General features: G+C 36.7%; 2 protein-coding genes across 2 annotated transcripts in view; both read right to left on the reverse strand.

Annotated features, from left to right (window-relative positions):
• The window catches only part of LOC117993757 (spherulin-2A-like), a 146,028-nt gene that overhangs the window by 97,347 nt on the left and 25,070 nt on the right, over nucleotides 1-23,611 (reverse strand). The gene's annotated exons all lie outside the window — the stretch shown is intronic.
• The window catches only part of sns (sticks and stones), a 345,229-nt gene continuing 333,240 nt past the window's right edge, over nucleotides 11,623-23,611 (reverse strand). Inside the window, exons 25-30 of the mRNA XM_069507275.1 lie at nucleotides 22,452-22,645; nucleotides 21,948-22,110; nucleotides 19,543-19,661; nucleotides 17,304-17,439; nucleotides 15,673-15,779; nucleotides 11,623-15,325 (exon numbers count right to left, since the gene is read on the reverse strand). Of these exons, the coding sequence (XP_069363376.1) occupies nucleotides 15,065-15,325; nucleotides 15,673-15,779; nucleotides 17,304-17,439; nucleotides 19,543-19,661; nucleotides 21,948-22,110; nucleotides 22,452-22,645 (980 nt within the window). The 3' untranslated portion in view covers nucleotides 11,623-15,064. The remainder of the gene's footprint in view (nucleotides 15,326-15,672; nucleotides 15,780-17,303; nucleotides 17,440-19,542; nucleotides 19,662-21,947; nucleotides 22,111-22,451; nucleotides 22,646-23,611) is intronic.

Consider the following 23,611-nt stretch of genomic DNA (forward strand, 5'->3'; position numbering starts at 1 on the left):
ATCACGTCGCAACGGAGCGACGGATCGACGGGATTTTTTGCATGGTTAGAGTTAAAGACCTGGATAGTGACATTGCCTTTTTATTCCGAAAAATCAAAGAGTTCCCACGGCAATTTTAAAACCCTTAACCCCTAATTTATGTAGAGAGATGAAATTTGTACAGTGTTTATTTCTATTGCCGCTATAACAACAAATATAATAAATTTCAAAATGACTGCCATGCATATAAATAAAAAAGTGATCCTATAAGGGTTCCATTTTTCCTTTTGAGGTACGGAACCCTAAAAATTAAAAAGTAGATCATTTCTTGTACGATGGAAACCTTCGTGTGTAAGTCCAAATTGCTTGGTTTTTTTAGCATTAATTACTCTACGATTTTTCAGGTACCTTTTTTATTATAAATTTCTGATAACGCAAGATTGATGAGTAAACATTTTCAAAAGTACTTCATAAATTCATCAACCCCTTTTATCGGACTTTTTGTTTATTTTTAATTTCGTTTTGTAACTTTCATTACTTCATTTTAATTTATTCCATCTATGTACACTGTGTATTTATTTAAATTTTTAATGGAAAGATGGAATCAGCAAACAGGTTGGGTAGATTACATACTAATACATTTTTGAACGTTACATTTTAGCTGTAATAAAATTCATCATCATCATGATCAACCGATTACTGGCCCACTACTGAGCACGGGTCTCCTCTCAGAGTGAGAAGGGTTTTGGCCATAGTTTGCCACGCTAGCCCAATGAGAATTGGCAGACTTAAACAAACTTTGAGAATATGGTGAACACTCAAGTTTCCTCACGATGTTCCTTCACCGTTAAAGCAAGTGATATTTAGTTGTTTTTTTAATAAAATTATTTTTAATTTAATTTGGAATAAAATTAACAATGTAAAATAGAGTTACTTAAACGAAAATATGTAATCAGGGACTTCTTGTCGACTGTAAAAGAATGTAATTAATACAAACAAAATTATACTTAATTAATTTATCTTTAATGACGATATGTTACATAGCAACGTTTAATAGAATAATATGAAAGAAATATTTTTATTCAAATAATTATTTATTCAAATAAGTTTTAACAAATACTTTTGCATCGTTAAATGCATCTACCACTGGTTCTGAATGTATTTCTTACCGAGAAGAACCAGCAAGAAACTTGGCGGTTGCTCTGTTCAAAGATTCGTGGCTAAGTGATTTATCGACAGATTAAAGACAGATTGATTTGCACTATTACTTAATTATGGCCGTGTTGGCTCAAGGAAAGGATTTTTACATCGGGTTCAAAGAATTAAACTAGACCGTGATATTAAAATACTAGGAATTTTTGTTTTTAATAATAATATGGTTATTAATTTCACTTTCCAGAAGGACCTTGACGAATAGCGGCCATCTAGCCGTAGCTGGGGTCTACGAGTACGAATAAAATGTAGACTGCTACGAGCTCTGCGTGTATTAGCGTACCGTAGCAGTTATGCTACGGTACTGCTTCGAGTTTACTACGAAAATATCTGACGAACTTTTTTGGCTCTCGGGTTTGATTCCCAGTCACTTTACTCATATACCCCAGGTTAGATCGCAGTCATGGTTATCTTGGCATGCAATAAATAATATACTTACAGCATTATTATTTGTAAGTGAACACCTACCACTGTCCATACAATTTCTTTTCTTAAAGGTTGCCTGGAAGCGAATCGTAAAAAAAGGTAGTCGTCAAAACGTTTGCAAGTAAAATCCACTAAAACTAAATATTACAAGACTTATCCCTCTCGTAAGAGGGGTAGGGGGGTGGGAGGGCAACGAAGCGCGAAAAGACAGCGACTCGACTTAAATAAAATTATGAGTTCATAGTTGAAACTTTAACAAAAGTAAGATACAGTTTTATCGGTCCTTCAGTTAAGGAGAGTTTTCACTTGACCTTTTCATAGTCGTGCTATGGTACAAAAGTCGTAAACAGCTTTCTCGCGTAGTGGTGGAGGTAGTGGTGTAGAGTCAAGCTTGTGTCTAACATGGAAACTTGCCTAAGTAAAGTGTCGGAATGGGGTACACGAAACCTAGTGCAATTTAACCCGTCAAAGACACAAGTTTGTGCGTTTACCGTCAAGAAAACCCCATTTACCATACCTCTTCTCTTTCAGGGCACTCCCCTCACCCCCTCCAACAGCATTGGGATTCTTGGTGTCCATGTTTCAAGCGAGGTCCAATTTCGGGATCATTTGGAAAATAAGGCCAAATTAGTTTACAAAAAGCTTGGGGTGTTGATTACAATATGGGGTTATTCAAAGGGCGCACCAACAAATTCCTGAAAGGCCGGCAACGCATTGGTGGTTCCTCTGGTACTGCAAATGTTCATGGGCGGTGGTAATCACTTAACATCAGGGGATCCGCCTGCTCGTTTGCTCGCTATTTTTAATTTAAGTTAAGGAAATATATTTCTTTCTCTACATATAAAACACAAATAATGACCGTTACAGACTTTGAAAAATCCAACCGATGTGCCCCAAAACAGATTATTAGAAAGGCAATTTTCATTTTTTTTTCTTTTACTTGTGCTATAAGACCTATTTACCAGTACCCGTAGTACAAGATTTTACGTCTCACCAAACGAAACCAAATTCGAGAGTCGAAATACTTCTGCGTTACAGTAAACTGGATCTTAAAAGTCTTGTTTTAAAGCTCAAGTTTGTCTACACTTCTACAGCCAGCGCTCCAAGCGGAAACATTGCGAAATTAAAATCAGTGGCATTGAATATTTGACTTCAATTCAAGGCTGTTTAGGTCCATTTTACTGTAACGCGGAAGTATTTCGACTCTCGAATTTGGTTTCGTTTGGTGAGACGTAAAATCTTGTACTACGGGTACTGACCTGCCAAATGTCATGATTCTAGGTCAATGGGAAGTACCCTATAGGTTTTCTTGACAGACACAGACGGACAGACAGATAGTCTAACAGACAGAAAGCCAACAGTCTCTATAAGGGTTCCTTTTTCCTTTTGAGGTACGACACCCTAAAAAAGAAATATTACTAAATTATTTTTCTACTATTGTAAACGTTCCTTTACACTCTAGTGCAAACCAAAATTCTGCATATCTTATACAATTTAAATTTTAAAATTTATTCTTATTCATTGTACTTGTGACTCTCTCCGAGTTGAGCGCCAGGAAATCCGTGTTTGACTTTTACATCCAGCTGCTAAATTAATTTGGTTCTGTATATTCTTGGTTGAAAATTTACACGATTTTACTAAAAAATTATCTACTGTAGGACATGTTATGGCTGATTCCATCCACAATCTTTATTATTTTTTAATTAACTAGCTACCGTGAATTCGCCCGCGTGGACTGCACAAATTTCAAATCCATGTTTTACCCCTTTAGGGATTGAATTTTCAAAAATCCTTTCTTAGCGGATATCTACGTCATAATAGATAGCTATCTGCGTGCCAAATTTCAGCCCGATCCGTATAGTAGTTTGAACTGTGCATTGATAGATCAGTCAATCCGTTAGACAATCAGTCAGTCAGCTTTTCATTTTACATAATATTTAGATGCACACAAATCAGTCTCTAAATTGCACTTTTAGGACACTTTAGGATCTAATTGAGACACTTTTCAAAAAAGGGTAAAATATCCTATTGTACGCACCCAGTGCTACTTGCGCCATCAAAATAAATCTCATGACGTACATAGGTATCATTTATCAAAATCGGTTGAGCCTTTGAGTAGTTACCAGCGTACATAGGAACGGATACCTACATACGGGCCAAACACATAACCCTCCTTTCGGGCTTCGCCGCAGGTGGGTCATGACCCTCAGCAATGAGGGATACGACGCGGGGATAGAGAGTTGCTATAAATAGAATATAACCTATCGGAAAAACAATTTTCCTAATCTTAGCTCTCCCGATCTTTACGAGGGTTAGTGACCTCTGGGATCTTTAAGCCCTTTCCTAGCATCGGACCTTACTGACCTCTGTCGGACCCTTTATGTTGGTCCATATAAACAACTTGTAGACGATTCTAAACTAAGCCTCTGTAGCGATAGCAAGAAAAAGAGCTGTTTTTTATTATTTCGTGAAGGAATCTTGACCTTCACGAGGGTTTACTGACCTCCAGGATCTTTAAGCCCTAAGCATTGGACCACACTGACCTCTGTGGGATCCTTTATATTGGTCCATATAAATACCTAACTTGTAATCTGTAGAAGATTCGAAACCAAGCCTTTGTAGCGATAGCAAGAAAAAGAGTTGTTGTTAAAAACTAACGGTATAATCAAAGAGTGCGTACTGTATGGCAATCGCATTATTCAATAAATTACCTGACGATCTAAGAGACAAACCTTTGACAGTGTTTAAAAATAGACTTTATAAAATATTAATACATAAGAATTACATTAAGGACTACGTAACGGATAAGGATATTTTAAGTTATAATTGATTTGGACTTCTATTATGTTGACATTTTATTCATTACTAATATTTTATGTTTTGCTTATATGCAGTCTATGTATAACTTATATTTTAATGCCTACTTATTTAACGGTAATATTCAGTCACCAGTTACAATGGTAAAATTCATAAAGCTCATCAGACATTGTTTCAACCTTGTTTGTACCTGCATTTTATTGAATAAATAAATCATTCATTCATTCATGTAGTTTTTGTAATCAAGTATTAATAATGAATAAAATGTGGTTAACGTAGTGAGTAGCATTTTTAGTATTACTGTAGTGTATTATTATTGTTTTTTTCCATGCAACTGTTTGTTGATCCGAATAAATAAAATAAATAAATCGAAATTTTCATTTTTGCTGTCGCTACAGGCTATCCGGGTATACTGAAATATCATGAAATTGCACGCTCATATTGGTATAGTATTGCTACGGTCGAATAGTTCTACAATCTGATTTTATTGCTTCAAAATAACCATAAATATTTGATTACATACAATGAATACTACTATTTTGTTCTTTCACTGCTATATTTTATGAACATACAGTTATATGTGAGATTTATATGGATTTGAATAAATAAATTCTACGATCTCATTACGTAGAGCTAAATATCTAAATATATAAAAGGAAAAGGTGACTGACTGACTGATCTATCAACGCACAGCTCAAACTACTGGACGGATCGGGCTGAAATTTGGCTTGCAGATAGATTGCGAATCTTAAGTGGAAATGGGCAGGGCACATAGTTCGTAAAACCGATAGACGTTGGGGTCTCAAGGTGATGGAATGGTGACCTCGCACCGGAAGACGCAGCGTCGGAAGACCCCACACTAGGTGGACGGACGACATCAGACGAGTCGCAGGGAGCCGCTGGATTCAGGCGGCGCAAGACCGTGGTGTGTGGTGTGAAAGTCCCTACAAGAGACCTATGTCCAGCAGTGGTCGTCTATCTGTTTATGATGATGATGATGAATTTCTTAGGGCTATTACTGCTATTAGTTAGCCTTTCGTTTCGGTTTCGGCTTCAGCCAGAAATCAACCTTCGATCGGACACTAATGGTATCTAAATATATAAAAGGAAAAGGTGACTGACTGACTGACTGACTGATCTATTAACGCATAGCTCAAACTACTGGACGGATCGGGCTGAAATTTGCCATGTAGATAGCTATTATGACGTAGGCATCCGGTAAGAAAGTATTTTTGAAAATTCAACCCCTAAGGGGGTAAAATAGGGGTTTGAAATTTGTGTAGTCCACGCGGACGAAGTCGCGAGCATAAGCTGGTCGCAAAGTAAAATAAAAACAATTTGACAAAATAAAAGAAAGAAAATACTAAGAATGGTAAGATGAAAATGCGGTAATCTGAAACCGAGAATTGAATCCCTAACGTTTTGCTTGAGGCGTAAAACTTCTCAAAAAAGAAAAGCTAAGTAAAATAAACTTCATAAAACATGGTGAAGTTAAGAGTCCTTTAAAAAAATGGTCAAGTGCGAGTCAGGCTCGCACACTGAGGGTTCCGTACTACAGTCGTATTTTTTCGACATTTTGCACGATAATTCAAAAACTATGATGCATAAAAATAAATAAAAATCTGTTTTAGAATGCACAAGTAAAGCCCTTTCATATGATACCCCACTTGATATAGTTATCTTACTTCGAATATTGAAAATACTAATTATTAGTTCATAACCACAATTTAATTTTTTTGTGTGACCTAACCCTAAACTCACGGTTTTCAGATTTTTCCCCTATAAGACCCACCTACCTGCCAAATTTCATGATTCTAGGTCAACGGGAAGTACCCTGTAGGTTTCTTGGCAGACAGACAGACAGACAGACAGACAACAAAGTGATCCTATAAGGGTTCCGTTTTTCCTTTTGAGGTACGGAACCCTAAAAATGGTCAAGTGCGAGTTGGACTCTCACATGTAGGGTTCCGTACGTAACATCGTACAAGATGATGTGCTTTTTAATTTATTTAAATTTACATGGCGGCTATTTTGTAATATTTATTACAGTACGCGGCAGAAAGTAATGTACATCGACCTTTAAAAGGTGATAGCAAATTTGTAGAGCGTTGTCTCTGTCGTCGAGCCCGACAAAACGTCGTATAGGTATGAGTGACGAAAACAACGGCTCGGCTTTGTAAAGACAAAGCCGAGATGTCATTTAAAGGCCGATGTACATCACTTTCTGCCGCGTACTGTACTAGATGATGCCCGCGACTTCGTCCGCGTGGATTAAGTTTTTTTAAATCCGGTGGGAACTGTTTAAATTTCCGGGATAAAAAGTAGCCTAAGTAGTCCTGGGATATAAGCTAACTTTGTAGCAAATTTCATCAAAATCGGTTGAACAAAATGGGCCGTGAAAAGCTAGCAGACAGACAGACGCACTTTCGCATTTATATTATTAGTATGGATTTATTGTTATAGCGCCAAAAGATATAAGTACACTCTCTCTACCCATTCCGGTTCCTCTGACAGATAGACACGTATAGAATAGGCTGTGGCGTGCAGCTCATAGAGGCGTATAATCACTACTTACCCAAGAAAAAGGTACCTTAGTTGAAATAGCTCAATGCTCATTGTCCTTTATAACTTGCCAGTAAGTAGGTACGGAACCCTAAAAAGTAATCCAAACTTGACGTCAGGTGATCCGGTAGGTACTAATGAAATCGCGTCGCCTATCGACAAGATTTGGCTTTTACCTAAGTTTGGCACATGTTGATGGATGTACCTAAAGGGACATTTTTACCCCCGGGGTAAAACACTTCGGAGTATACAGGGACCCCGGGGTAAAAAACTTTGGAGTAACGTTTATTCGATTTGAATTATATCGTTTTATATTAGCTTATGCCCGCGACTTTATCTGCGTGGACGACACAAATTTCCAACCCTATTTTACCCCCTTAGGGGTTGAATATTCAAAAATACTTTCTTAGCGGATGTCTACGTCATAATAGCTGTGTGCTTGCCAAATTTCAGCCCGATCCGTCCAGTAGTTTGAGCTGTACGTTGATAGATCGGTCAGTCAGACAGTTACCTTTTCCTTTTATACACGCTGAAATTTTGATGGTTGTTTTCCCGAAGCGAAATGATTATGTCGTGGTATCACAATCGATTTATAAATATAAAAAAATAATTAGAATCAGAAATGCCAAATTTACAATCGAGAATTCAAAAATCGAATGAGACCTCGAACCAATAGTGATACCGCGTGCGTGCAGGCTAGTTTATGCCGTATCACTACGCGCGAGAGCTTATTTTGCTCTAAACTTTTTCACTTTATTGGCAGCGCGGTTCGAGTGGATGTGCCTACCTACTATTCGCGTTACGTCTAGGGAGTTACTATTATTTCTTTCACTTTCAAGTTGTCGATTTTTTTTAAATTATTTCAAAACAAAAACATATTTGTTTTGAAAAGTTTAACTCAAAATTTCGATAGTAGTACTACTGAGGGCAAATCGTTCTGCCGCGGGAAGACAACCACTAAAATTTCACCGTGTATATTTAGATGACGCAAGCGGCACCGCTCAGGCGCCGCACTGCCAATGCAACGTATCGTGTGGCTTCACTCTTATATTTTTATGACTTGGGGCTTATATTATTTAGACCGCATTAGGCAATAAGCGTATAACTTGTACCACAGCTACACTAGTGAAGTTCATATCGATATGTTAATGGTTCCGAGCGGAGTTAGGATTATACGGAACTGCGGATCAGCGAGTGAGTCTCGCTTGGATTGCTATATTCCATACTTTACTTACTTTTATTTAGACCGCATTAGGCAATAAGCGTATAACTTGTACCACAGCTACACAAGTGAAGTTCATATCGATATGTTAATGGTTCCGAGCGGAGTTAGGATTATACGGAACTGCGGATCAGCGAGTGAGTCTCGCTTGGATTGCTATATTCCATACTTTACTTACTTTTATTTAGACCGCATTAGGCAATAAGCGTATAACTTGTACCATAGCTACACAAGTGAAGTTCATATCGATATGTTAATGGTTCCGCGCGGAGTTAGGATTATACGGAACTGCGGATCAGCGAGTGAGTCTCGCTTGGATCGCTATATTCCATACTTTACTTACTTTTATTTAGACCGCATTAGGCAATAAGCTTATAACTTGTACCATAGCTACACAAGTGAAGTTCATATCGATATGTTAATGGTTCCGCGCGGAGTTAGGACTATACGGAACTGCGGATCAGCGAGTGAGTCTCGCTTGGAGCGCTATATTCCATGCCTTACTTACACCGAATCAGATCAATCAATACTAATATTATAAATGCGAAAGTGTGTTTGTTTGTTTGTCCTTCCTTCATGCCCTTCGACTTGATTTTGGCATAGAGATAGTTGAAGGGACTGAGAGTAATATAGGCTACTTTTATGGCGGAAAATTAAAGCGTATCCACGCGGACGAAGTGCGAGAAGACGCGAGCATCAGCTAGTGGTGAGATAAATCCAGTGTACTTACATGTACAGAAATGAGGAGAAAAAAGGGGTTGTGCTTGGGTTGAGGTTATCTCCCAAAGTCACCATGATCCAAACAAACGATCCTCCCAGTGCTGAGGACAATACGCAGAGAAACTTTCAGCTTTTATTAAATAAGGAAGCTCTGGCACACGTTGGCTCTCTATCTATACACTGATGCGTCCGTTATGTGCACCCGCTTCCGCGTCCGCGCCCGCGCCTTCCACGTGAACACACCCTAGCTCGGAGCTTCACCAATTTCATCTAAGTAAAGCCTCGAATATAGCAATCTAAGTATAAGATTACGCTAGATCCCACAGTCGCATATACGTCTCGTCCATTAACATATCAATATGAATGCTATCACGCGTTGGTGTTTGGTACAAGATAAAAGCTTAAGACCAGTGACAAACCTCGCGGAAAAAGGCAAGCTGATTTTTTTTCGTTTAAAATTAGCTATACTAATCAAATCATTATCCGAGTGAAAACCTAACTCCAGAAGGTCTAAAGCGTGTCGCTTACGAGTTTCTCCAAAAAGCTTTTTGCGATTTGTTTATCTTTTAATTTAAGCAAACTATGGAAGTGTGAACTAAATTTAAATTGAATTGAATGACCATTGGTATTTTCAACAAAGGTTTGAGCATTTCGGCAATGAAAGTGTATGAATTTGTTAGTGATTCCCTCAAATTGTTATTGTTTTAGGTAATATGTAATTTGATTTTAATTTTATTTGTAACGATGGGGCTGGCATCTGATCATCTGTAAAAGCCCCTTACAAAATGTGTCAGGTTAAAACAAAAACTAAGGAAAACTATGTGAAAGTGCATGTCTATCTTTCTGTCTCTCCGTTTGTTACCTTTTCACATCTCATCATTTTAACCAATTTTGAGGAAATTTGGTACAGGCTAGATTTAGATTTTTAAAAATCTAAATACTGATGGACGAAGTCGCGGGCATCATCGATTAAGGCCAAATAATAAAAGCAAACAGCATAGTTTACATACTAGCCAACTTTAGCCAAACGCATTGGGCGAGTGTGTATATGAGCCATTAAATTATTGTTTTTCAGAAGTTACCTATCTGGTTCGCCTGTGCCGTAGCCCGAGCGTCTCCAAAATCTTTTAAATTGCGCCGTCACCTAACCGTATTATAAATATCTGTATTTGACGTCAGATTTGTATTTACTATTTACCATATTTGGGTATTGCTCTTACACCATTATAATATTAATGCTTTTCCTTGTACTAACCATGCTTCCAAACTATAAAGGGTATTATTAGAACGCTAGCAAAATCTAAGCGCTATTATTATAATACCTACCTAAATACAATCCATTACCAATAACCATTTGCCGTGGCCTTGTAGTTTTAGTGATTTAGTATTTTTCCCGCAATGTATAGCATGCAAAACTCGGAGTTAATGCCCTGCCTACGACGACTTACGAGCACTTATCGACGAAACGTTCGTTACTAGAGGTAACGTGTCTAGAGACACTAGTATCAAACAGATGTTTTATTTGCAATACATTGCGTATTTTTAGAAATAACAGGATTTAATTTATTTATCGCGGTTTTTGTAGTAGGATGTTATCAGTAATCATCAGTACCTGTTTTTGTTTTCGCTAGGGATCTTCTTACACCCTGTATTAAATATTACCATAGGGTGAAGACAGCTCGGCTGGGCAGAGTTCAGGAAGCTTCGTGATGTCTTCTCGTTCAAAATTCCTCAGTGCTTGAAGACCAAAGTCTACGAATGAAAAATCCACGAGAAGGCGTTGTCGCAAAGATTGTGCTTGAGCTGCAGGTATATACAAGTTAGCCCTTGACTGCAATCTCACCTGTAAGATGATGCAGTCTACGATGTAAGCGGGTTAACCTGGTAAGGGTATGGCAGTTTTATTTAGCCCATACCCCTTCTTATCAGCTTCTTGACGGCATCGTACCGAAACGCTAAATCGCTTGGCGGCACGGTTTCGCCGGTACGGTGGTAGGTACTAGTCACGGTCATAGCCTCTCATCCACAGAGCAGAAACGAAGAGGAGTTGGCCTAAGCAACTGTGCACTGTGATTTTCAACTAGGTCCTGACGTCATCACTGTGGGCGGGGCCTTAGTTAGTATGCTGTCTGCGTTCGTCAGGTTCACATATATTGAGACTCGTATTATCGGTGTGTTTTCGCGTTTTTAAGAACAAAAGGATGAAGTGTTGTGTTTTATCGTGTCAAAGTTATTCAGACAGACGTTCTGATGCTATGAATGGTATCACATTTCATTTGTAAGTAATTTTATACGTAATTTCTACACTTATTGACATCTAGTGTGAGATAGCTGAACTATGTAGTGACATCAATATATCGATGTTAGGTCGCTAAGCGAGTAGTTTTGCTACTAACCCGCAGATGGAAAATTGAGAAGTGGGCGGCGTTCCACAACCCCTCACCCCGCAAAATGTCACTCAATATTTCATAGGGAAATCTTAATACAACATCTCCTCTTTGTTTCTGCTCTATGCCTCTCATCAGACCTATTTTAAATTATTTTCGTGTGAGTAATATATATTAAAAATACGTTTTTCCATTCGTAAGTAAATTTGGGTGATTTTATAATATATTTTATTTTAAATTGGGTAAAAAAAATTGAAGGTAATTAAAATGTTAAGATTTCGAAGTGAAACACATTGCTAACATATATGCTTTAATCCAATTTATGCTGATTACACATCATGAGCATTATGTACGTAATATCAAAGTCACATTTGGAATTATCGAACAATTTACAACCTTATTCCTTTTATTAAAAGGTGATATTTTACAATGAACGAGCAGGTTTTAGTGTAATTTTATCAACGTGTTAAATTTTTGAATAATTACAGAATACATCAATTCAAATATTTTCAACTTTTTTACTGACGTTTTATTTATTTATGAAAGAAACTTACAAGGAGGACAATACGTATTTTGGCACTTAAAATTGAGATATTTTGCGAATATCTGATATTTTTCACGTTGATAAAATCATTTATAATAATCATGAATTTTATTAAAAACTTTAATAAAAACCGTTTGAGCACGCTTCTTCAAAATAAAGTTACTGTCTTTTCAAAATTATATGCGAAAAAACTTTTTAATTTTGAACTTAAATAAAATTATTTTCGATTGACTAAAAAAAGATTAGTTGACTAATTTAAATGTTAACATTAATGGTGATATTTAATTTTCAAAATTTAACATTGACTCATTAATTAATTTTAAATTTTACTTTAGAAATATTGACAGTATGTTTTGAACATTCGATCGAGTTCCTAAATCTAAATGACAAGCTCTTGATTTTTAACATTCAAAAACAATAATTTCAACATCTCTTATTAATAACAACGGATTATTATAAGCAACAAAAAATTGCAATGGATGTATTAATTTAATGTTAAAAACATGAAGTTTGAATAAAAAAGAGTAACGCGTTAGTCGCTGTCTAATTACTTATTTAATTATATTTCTGCAAAAATAACACAAAAATCGCTTAGAGATTCAGTCTATTGTAATAGAGTCTGTATATAAGTAACAAATTATTTTATTATGAATTCATCTTACTTACGAAAAAGATGTTAACTTGCAAATAAATCCATGATTAAATTATTCTAAATTCCTTTGTTAATTCCATTAAGCTAAATAAGAATTAAACGATAATCCTATTTTTTATTTCATTTACACCTAAAAGTTCGTTTTTTTTAAATTTAAGATTAGATTTTGGCAATATCTTAAGTGATATTTTATTCTCAAAATGGCATAAAATTATAAGGCACCGTTTGAATACATTACTAAATTTTATTTTTATTATGTAGAAGGACGAACAACGTAGCTACAATATTATTTCTATTTAACATTAACAAAGCAAAAATGTTAACAAAATGAAATTATTTAACTTTGGCACTTTGAATAAATGTTAAATATTGATTATTCGAATTAAACTAAATTAATTTAATTAATGATATGTTTGTAATAATTGGAGTCTTTTCATTTAAAATAAAAATAAATAGAAAAGGATAAAAGGAAAATAAAATAAAACAAAAAAATATATATTAGAGATTTTTTATTTTTATTCGAATTGTAGCAGTAAATATTTTCCATCTGTAAATATAGTCGTATTTTTATCAATGGATGGATTTTGGAAATTTTGAATATTTTTTGATTTAACATTTAAAGTCAATAAATGGGACTTTAATGAAATTATTCTAAAAATAACATGTTACAATAATCGAATTGAAATTAAAAATAAAATAATAGTAGCTTAATAACTTAAGAATAAAATTAATAAAAAACTTTGGTATCTGTATTAAAACCGATTAAATTTTGTAATAGAAATGCTATTAAAGGTAAAAATTACAATAATGATTTATTTACAATTAATGTAAGCAAGGGGGGATTTAAATTAAAAATTAATAAAAACTTATTATTATTGTCAGTTCGCGATTGAGTATTATTTCGTTTATTATTTACATTTCATGAAATGCAACAGTTACAAATTACAAATTGTTATTAATATATTACAGAAATACAAAATCATTTCAGATCGACATTCATCCAGAACTGCTAATCATTATTTTAAATATAAATTTTTGATTAATTTTATTGTTGAATGATACAAAAGATAAAAATAAATTGAATTTTAAACCAAAGAATTAATTCTAAATTTCAAATTTCAAATGAATTAATTCTTTGACACTAGGTAAAAATCTCATTTTGATTTGGAAAAACACGTTTTATTTATGTAATTTGAGACGTGGGTAGTCATTTAATAACAATAAACGCTTTTAATAATATATATCGAGAACAACGTCTAAAACAAACAACGGTCTAGCCGTTAGGGCAAATTCAAAATTCTCCCATAAATTTTGTAAAAAGATATAATCAAAATACTATCCATAACAATATTTACTATAAGAACATTTTAATTAAAAACTTAACCAAAAGAGATCCTTCATAGGGAATCGTTTTAATAGGCAAATGATTTAGAATATATTACAAGTTTTTAATCAATACACTTAAGGCGAATAGTCACAGTTCACGTATAAACAATACACAAATGAAATTAAAATATCGCGGTGTATGTTATTAAAATTAAGTAAAGGTCTCTAAGTACGAAAAAATAATGCACTCATAGATTGTGATGTAAAATAGCTAGTATTTATTAATAACATTTAAAAATATAAAATTGTATTCCCAAAAAAAAAAAACTGCGGTAAATATCAAATCGAAATGTCACTGTGATGATTCACCTTAACAATATTACAAAATAATTCAATTGTAATCAACAGAAGTCATTTGGACGTATCATCTAATTACTAAAAAATGATAATTACAATTCGTAATATTGATAAGTCAGTCAAACAATACTTCTTACAACCAGACATATTAACCCCAATTTAACGACAATTTTTCAGCCTTGAGTATAACTTTTTGCAAAACAAAACTTTCACTCAAGTGTGGCGTTTTGACATTTACTTCAAGAAATTACTTGTGGCTGTAATTTTTTGAATACAATCAAACGGAATGTCAAAGTCAAATTAAATTTAAATTGATGAGACAAGTGGATATATCACCAATTTGAGTTTGTTAAATTAACTAATAAAATTACACATACTTTAACGATGAGTTTTGATGTTTCGTTCAAAAAATTGTACACAAGTGTAATTTTTAATCAAAGTCAAATGGTTGACACTATTATTTGACATTGTTCAAAAAATTACACCCACTATAGTAACGAGTTTTGAATTTTAGTTCAAAAAATTACACTATAGGCTTTGGGGTGGTTAAAGTCTTAGATTTACAATTCTATCTAAACTCTCGTGGACACTTAACACTTCTCTTTAAAAGTTCGATCATTGGTATCACATTCAATGAAAAATTTTTAAAACTATCTAATATTCTTTCACTAGTCTATCTCCTCTTCTTATTATTATATTTACAAAAGATTCGAATGTTCGAATCGCACATTTGAATTCACAGTCACTTGTGTAATTATAAGTAATCCCTAATCACTTTTCAAATTATCCGTTCACTTTTTACACTTTTCTGTAAATATAAGTCACTTCACTTTATTGTTTTATTTGATTTATTTATTTATTTAAACCACATGAGTTTCGCTTCTTTTAATGTAAGATTCATCTATCGTAACATTTTGTTTCTTGTTTTCTTTTTTGATCGTACCGTACTGCGGTACGTCGGAGGTAAGGTTTTGTACTGTTAGTATTTGACTTGAGTTGCTATTCTGTGGGGTGCTGGATGATATGGGGCTCCCGTACTGGTTGCCGTATTTGTGTCTGGATGGATCTTTTAGGATTGATTGTGGTTGCTTGATGGCTGGTGTCTGGTTCATCGGTGGATGCTAGAACAAAAGAAAGAATGTTTAATATGATTTATGAGTATGACAAAAAAACAAAAATGTCTAGGTACATCATCATGATCAACCCATCGCCGGCTCACTACAAAGCGCGAGTCTCCTCTCAGATGAGAAAGGGGTTTGGCCATGTCTACCACCCTGGCCAAGTGCGGATTGGCACACACCTTTGATAATATTATGAAGAACTCTCAGGTGTGCAGGTATCCTCACGATGTTCTCCTTCACCGTTAAAGCAAGTGATATTTGATCGGCCATCTTGTCGTAGCGCTGCCGCCGCAGCGTGCCGCCCGCGGACTGCCGGTCCAGACCTGGATAATATCGACTAGTTTTACCTGGTTACAATTCCCCTGATGCAGCACGGTGACGTCAGGCGGTGGAACGGCCATCTTGTCGTAGCGCTGCCGCCGCAGCGTGCCGCCCGCGGCCTGCCGGTCCACACCTGGATAATATCGACTAGTTTTACCTGGTTACAATTCCCCTGATGCAGCACGGTGACGTCAGGCGGTGGGACGGCCATCTTGTCGTAGCGCTGCCGCCGCAGCGTGCCGCCCCCGGACTGCCGGTCCACACCTGGATAATAATCTGCTATTATTGAAGCGAAGCTTCTTTACACACTTTCATCATCAACATGAACTAAAAAAGTTAAAATAATTATAATATATTGTAATGTAGGTACAGCTTTAGCTAGAGGCATGATTAGGATTATATACTTTACTAGCGACCCGCCCCGACTTCGCATGGGGTGCAACGTAGATACTGATGTGATGTCAGATATCTACTCGTGTGGTGTCAGTGAGGAGATTATTATAGGCGCCGCGGCACCGCCGCCTCCGTCTCGTTTTGTTGCGCGTTAGTTTTAATCTTACGATATTTCATATTATTTTGATTTTGTGATATCTCGATATTATTCTAAATTAAATGATGTAAAGGGCAATTTTGGTCTAAATTGAATATTACAGATGATTAATTATTTTATTTTGAAAAGAATTAATAGTCTGTCAGTAAAAACACCCTAGAAAGTAAGGCTTTGTTTCAGATCAATTTTGAAAATCATAAAATTAAGTATTGTGAAGCCAACCTTCAAAGATACATGTATGCTATCACGGACTTTTTTGTAGAACTTTGTAAGAGAAACAATTTCACCATACATTGTTTTCGTGTAACTTTGACCATTTATGCAGCGCACGCCTCGGAAACTCTCAAATGAGAGGATTTTTTCCGACCTAATTCACATTATTTTAATTTCCTTAGGGATCTCTAATTTTTGAGAATTAAACTTACACCTATAAACCTTCCACTTGAATCACTCTATCTATTGGTGAAAACCGCATTAAAATCCGTTGCGTAGTTCAAAAGATTTACGCGTTCAAACATACATACAGACGCGGGACGCGACTTTATTTTATACTATGTAGAGATTTGTAACCATTCCATAACGAACCAACACATTGAAATTCAATTTAATTACTAACCTAGTTAGGGTAGTAATTAAATTAAATTACTCCCGCACAAAATTCAATAAATATAATGTAAATAAGTGAACACTTAATAGGCGTATGGACTAATCTAAATATATAAAAGGAAAAGGTGACTGACTGACTGACTGAATGACTGACTGACTGACTGACTGACTGACTGATCTATCAACGCACAGCTCAAACTACTGGACGGATCGGGCTGAAATTTGGCATGCAGATAGTTATTATGATGTAGGCATCCGCTAAGAAAGAATTTTTTAAAATTCAACCCCTAAGAGGGTGAAACAGGGGTTTGAAATTTGAGTAGTCCACGCGGCCGAAGTCGCGAGCATAAGCTAGTTAGGAATAAGTAGCTAAGTAAAAATGTAAAAGCTGTTTGTGTTCTGTTAAAGTGAAAACAAAAAAAGCTTTATTTAGACTTAAACAATCAAATAGTTAGGTACTTATTAGTTTTTTTTTGTTAAGAATATTAAAGTATCACTCACCATCTAAACCACAGTTGAGCGGCGGCGGGCTGGTCATGTGTGATGGAGAGGGCGGGACTCCGTTCATCATGTGAGGCTTGGGCATCTGCGAACCGTACTGCTGGGGCGGGGTGGGGGTGCGGCCTTGTTGCTGCTGCTACCAGCAAACAGATGCAATTTGGGAATTTATAATTGCGAAATTGTCTATGGTATGCTCTGGTGAAAGGCTTCGGCCATGGCTAGTTACTACTCTACCGACCAAGCCATGCCGCCATGCGATGTGTAGAAACCAAAGGGGTATGGGCTTAATAAAAACTGCCATACCCCTTCCAGGTCAGCCTGCTGCCATCTTAGGCTGAGATCTATAGAGCGCACTTTGACTTTGCTCAGACTTAAGATTGTGTTAAAACGTTAGAGATATACATGCGTCTCGTTTTAACTCTGTCTTAAGTATAAGCAAAGTCAGAGTGCGCTCTATAGATTTCACCCTAAGACTGGTGACCATGGTGAGATTGCAGTCAAGGGCTAACTTGTATCTGAATAAACATAAATCAATCTATAATATAAAAATGAATCATTAAATGTGTTGCTCATCGCAAATCTCGAGAATTAAGAGAATAGAGAAGCTCAAAGAGAATATTCCTTGAAGTACGAGGATGGCTCTTACGGAGAGAAAAATTTAATTCAACCTCCCCCTCAATTTTCTAAACTCCACCCGAGCGAAGCCGGGGCGTTTCAGCTAGTTTTAAATAATATTTCCATAGAGATAGGTCTGTAATAGCCTAGCTGGGCAGGAATCATTTGCGAAACTAGGGCTCCCATATAAAGTCCGTAAGTACGTCTACATTTTAATTTAATATCCGGTTACAGTTTACTGCCATTCAAATTCAAAATTGAAGTCAATGTTTCATAACGTAGGTACGAGTAAACTCAATGAAACTGTCGTGAAACTTTTCCTTTATATTCCGTGCACGTGTGAAAAGTTGTGGTGAAATAATGCGAGGATAGCGAATTATTGTACAGGATGCCTTGCGAATTACTTTTCGAATGAGATAAGTAGAGAGAGATGAAATCCATATCAATACTTAATATTATAAATACGACAATGTGTCTAACTATCTGCTACATTTTCACGGCCCATCTTCTTAAATTTGTTATTGTACAGAGCTTTCATTCCGGGAACGGATATTGGCTGCTCACTTTTTATCGGAATTTGTAAAAAAACTTTACGTAAACTATTATTTACTAGCTGATGCCCGCGACTTCGTCCGCGTCAAATTACGTTTTTTTAAAATCCCGTGGGAACTGTTTGATTTTCCTCGATAAAAGGTAACCTATGTCACTCTCCAGGTCTTAATGCAACAAATCACGTCAAGCCGTTGCACCGTTGCGACGTGATTGAAGGACAAACCAACAAACAAACACACTTTCGCATTTATAATAAGGGTACCTACTGATTCAGATACAAGTTAGCCCTTGACTGCAATCTCACCTGGTGGTAAGTGACGATGCAGTCTAAGATGGAAGCGGGCTAACCTGGAAGTGGTATGGCAGGTTTTTTTTTAAATTAAGGGTATCAACTAATACAAAATATTTACATAATATAGCCTAGCTGGACAAGTATTATTTCCAAAACTACGACGCCTATATAAAGTCGAGGTACATTTTAACTTAATATCCGATTACAGTTGCTGTCATTCAAATTGAAAATTGAAGTCAATGTTTCATAACGCACGAGTAAACTCAATGAAACTGTCGTGAAACTTTTCCTTTATATTCCGTGCACGTGTGAAAAGTTGTGGTGAAATAATGCGAGGGTGGCGAAATATTATACAGGATGTTTTCTGAATTACTGGCAAGCTGTCTTCACTTGAATTTTCTAATTAAAGTCAAACTTTTCCAGGATCGAAATTGCTATTGTGACTTCGTCCGCGTAAATTTAGGGTTTAAAAAATACAATTTTCCGTAGCCACATAACTGAAAAAGTCCATAATGTGTGGACGTCTATCGGTATTAGACGATCAGAATACGTATTTTAGGCGGTTAGAATACGAAGTTTAATGATTAGTATACCTACTTAGAACGATCAGAATTCGTATTTTAGACGATTAGAGTAGGTACGAAGTTTAATGATTAGTATACGTCTAGATGATCAGAATACGTATTTTAGACGATTATAATACGTATTTTAACGATTAAAATACGTTTAAATGATCAGAATACATATTTTAGATGATCAGAATACGTATTTTAGACTCACCTGCTGCAAGTATTCTCCGATGAGCGGCGGGTAGGACAGGTAGCGGTCGGACGCCATGTTGTAATATGAGCCGTCAAGTGGCGGCATCGGACTGGGCGCCGGGATGTAGTTCTGTTTACCTGGTTAATGGAAATATAGTTATTTCAAGCTTTTTATCCGTTGGAGAATTAAAGTAACCGACATAGCTCAACGGGTCGCGACGCTGAAGTGGCAATGGGCAGGGCACATAGTTCGAGAAGCTAATAGAACTTGAAAGAATCGCAGCGTTAGAAGACCCACGATTTCACCCTCACCACCTGGGTGTCTGGTGCACTTCGACCGTCCGCTGCGCCAGATCCTTCTTTCCACGCACATGCAAACTGTGGAACCAACTCCCACCGGCGGTGTTCCCACTAGATTATAACATGGGGTCATTCAAGGGGCGGACCAACAAATTCCTAAAAGGCCGGCAACGCATCGACGGTTCCTCTAGTGCTGCAAATGTTCATGGGCGGCGGTAATCACTTAACATCAGGTGACCCGCCTGGAAACTAGGTGGGCAGACGATATCAAACGAGTCGCAAAGAGCCGCCAAGATGCCGACGGCGCAAGACCGCGGCGTCCCTCCATGAGATCTATATCAAAAAATGGATGGTCAGAGTTTCCTCGTACGATGCCGTAAGCGATGAAATTTTTGCGTTGCGTCAACGCATCGCAGTGCGTTGCGGCATCGTTTTTGCGATGCGATGTCGCACCGCGGTTTTGTGGCCTCGCCCTAAGTGCCTACCCAAGATCATTCGAATTTCACTCGAAAATTCAAATTAATATCGTAAGCTTTTTATGGTTCGAAAATAACACAGGCACAAAAATATTTCATCAAAATAATGCTTTGAGCTAGGTGAATTAGTTTTCGTGTCTTAGAAAATGAATTTATAAAAATATATTATAATACGAAAAACGAGAACAAAGATAATAACTTAACAAATAAATTTCTCGGAAAATTTCGCACTAATATTTTCTAATTAGGTCTTGTTTTCGTTTAGGTATTATCAGCGATATAAATGTTTCACTAGATACGGCGCTTCCTAGTGACGACATGTTCCAACGAACATCCCACTCCGCACTCCTGTCAATGTAATCCGCTTTAGACACAATCCGTTTTTACAAACATAGATAAGTTAGAACAGACTATAGATATTAAATAACTAGCTTATTAATAAGTACTTCAATACCTATTAGTACATTTAATTAATCACGCCATTTTGAAAAGGTATAAAAATGTGTTTAATCTTATTTATTATTATTTAAAATTAAAAGATGAAGGAAGTGGTAATATTTACTATCCTAGGCGTCCTTATAGTCAACGCTTTAACCGAGGTAAGCTTTCGATTTGATTGTTGATTAGTCCTGCTTCGCACGAATGAATTTGATATATATTTTTTACCAGCTGATGCACGTCGCAACGGTGCAACGGATTGACGTGATTTTTTGCATGGGTATAGATAAAGGCCTGAAGAGTGACAAAGGCTACTTTTATCCCGGAAAATCAAAGAGTTCCCACGGGATTTTTAAAAACCTAATTCCAGGCGGACGAAGTCGCGGGCATCAGGTAGTTCCTAAATAATTTGTTGTTACTATGAAGCGCCGCATCTAGTCCAACATTTTTACCTATGTCGCAGGTTATTATCGGCTAAAATTACAGGTCCGAAATAATAGACGGCGTCGAGGCGTCGCGTCGGGGCCGCGGCAGGTAATTTTGTTTGCTTGTTTACAGATAATAGTTAATGTCGATATAATTTCATGCCAGAACACCCGACGTTTCAAAGGGACGAAGAAACAGGGGTTTGAAATTTGTGCAGTCTACGCGGACAAAGTAGCTTTGATTTTCCGGGATGAAAAGTAGCCTATGTCACTCTCCCAGGTCTTAAACTATAGCCACGCAAAAAATCACGTCAATCCGTTGCTCCGTTGCGACGTGATTGAAGGACAAACCAACAAACAATCACACTTTCGCATTTATAATAGGGGTAGTGATGTCTCGAAGCCATACGTCATCACTGGCAGTAGCGTACAGGTCATAGAGGCATAAATGCACTGCGTACCCCAGTTGTAATAGCTCAATGCATATTTTTCATTATGACCTGCCAGTAAACAGGTTCCTACCTAACTAATGCCTATCCTGGCTTAAAAGTAGTGCACGCCACTAATCACTGGCCACACGCACTGTTTGAAGACTTACAACCGCACTCAGCGTCGCTAATCGTTACTTAAGATTGAGTTAAAACGAGACAGATTTATGTGAGAGATATAGCTCTTTCACGTTTTAACTAAACTTAAGTAACGATTAAGCGTCTCTGAGTGCGGCTGTTAGGTCTTCAGGCATTGGTAAAAAAAAATATGGCGTAAAAATGCCTAATAGAACTTACCCGCACTTCGTCCTAAGGTGCTGTGTCCACTGATGTCCTTATGTCGATGTGGATGTGGCAGCGTGCGCGCGTGATCCCCCTCGTATACCGCATAGTTGGGGGGAGGGTAGTCCAGTGGAGGGGGGATGACTAGCCCCTGCTCGTCCATTAGGTAGGCGTCGGTCTGGGGACAAAGATGCATGTTTATAGATACAGTTTTTTTTTGAAAATTCTGATACAAGTTAGCCCTTGGCTGCAATCTCACCTGGTGGTAAGTGGTGTTGTTGATGTCGTGTTTCTAACTTGTGAAAGGTCTACCGACGCACTTAGTGGGGGTCAACTGACGTCTTAGTGGAGGAAATCTACTGAAGATGCAGAGTCATCTTTCTAGCACTTTACCAACCTATTAGTAGCGGAAACCTACTAAAGATGCGGGTAGCCATTTCAGCACCTCGGAACTCCAATAGCCACGGGTTCCCGAGCTATACCACAGATATTAACAATATGTTTTTAATAATCTCTTACCTGATTCATCATGTGTCTATTGGGCATGCTGGGCACTTCAGGAATGGGCGGTGGCTGTCGTTCATCACCATCTTGTGAATAAGTCTCCGACTTTTCTGATACGGAGCTCAGAGTTTCTCCTGTCATCGTGTCATTGTACGACGATGGTGCGTACATCTCGATTGTCGCTGATTTCGATGATTGGCCGGCTTGTTCTGTTTAAAAGTGCATTCATAATAAACTGGCGTGTTTCCACTTGAAACCGTCATTAGCAAAAAATCATTTAAAGTGAAAGGAAAATAATCATACTTTTTAAAAATAAATACTTGAATTTATATTATTTACAAGCAAGGTATTTATTTAATAGTTGAATGTACCTGCTTATAAAGATTTTTATTGTAAAGAATTTATTCAAAATACAAAGGGGGCGTCCATAAATCACGTGAGATGTTTGAGAGGGAGAGGGGGTCGAGTCAAATCTCATCTAATCTTACGTTGGAGAGAGGGATGGTCTCGGAAAATATCACGCAAATTTTTTTCGGATTGAAACAAAAAAAATTATACTATTTTGGTCCATTTAATCCAGATTGTACATGCTTAAGATATTCTATTGTTAAATTTTTATTACACTTATAACTCTCAGCAATATTGATTACTAGTCTTAACTAGACGTAAATACAAGCAGGAAGCAATTTTTTTTTTTCTTTTTACAATAACAATCCAACGCGTTTACCGCGAAACCCACATTTTGAAAAATCTCACGTGAGATTGGGGGTTGGGGGAGGGGGTCGAATAAAATCTTACGACATCTCACCAGGGGGGGAGGGAGGGATAGAAAACTAAAAAAATACCTCGCGTAATTTTTGGACGCCCCCAAATGTATTATTGTTTTGTTTGCGTAAACTTCAAAATATCTTAAAATAAACTTGAAAATTTATACCTATTAAAATATTAAACCAAGTCTAAAATGTTGGAATTATACAAATTTCTAAAGTATTAGGTAGCGTCTAGACTAAGTTGAAAGTAGTTAACTTAATACTAATTTTAGCAAAAACATTTCGGCAAGGGTACTTAAGTTCTGCAAAATATTATCTAAATCATAAAACATGTAAAACTCCACATAATTATGAAAGCAAATATTGACTGGCTACTCGACCTCTATTCTAGACTGTGTTGTAGTA

The sequence above is a fragment of the Maniola hyperantus genome, chromosome 25 (assembly GCF_902806685.2).
Source record: "Maniola hyperantus chromosome 25, iAphHyp1.2, whole genome shotgun sequence".
NCBI lineage: Eukaryota > Metazoa > Arthropoda > Insecta > Lepidoptera > Nymphalidae > Maniola > Maniola hyperantus.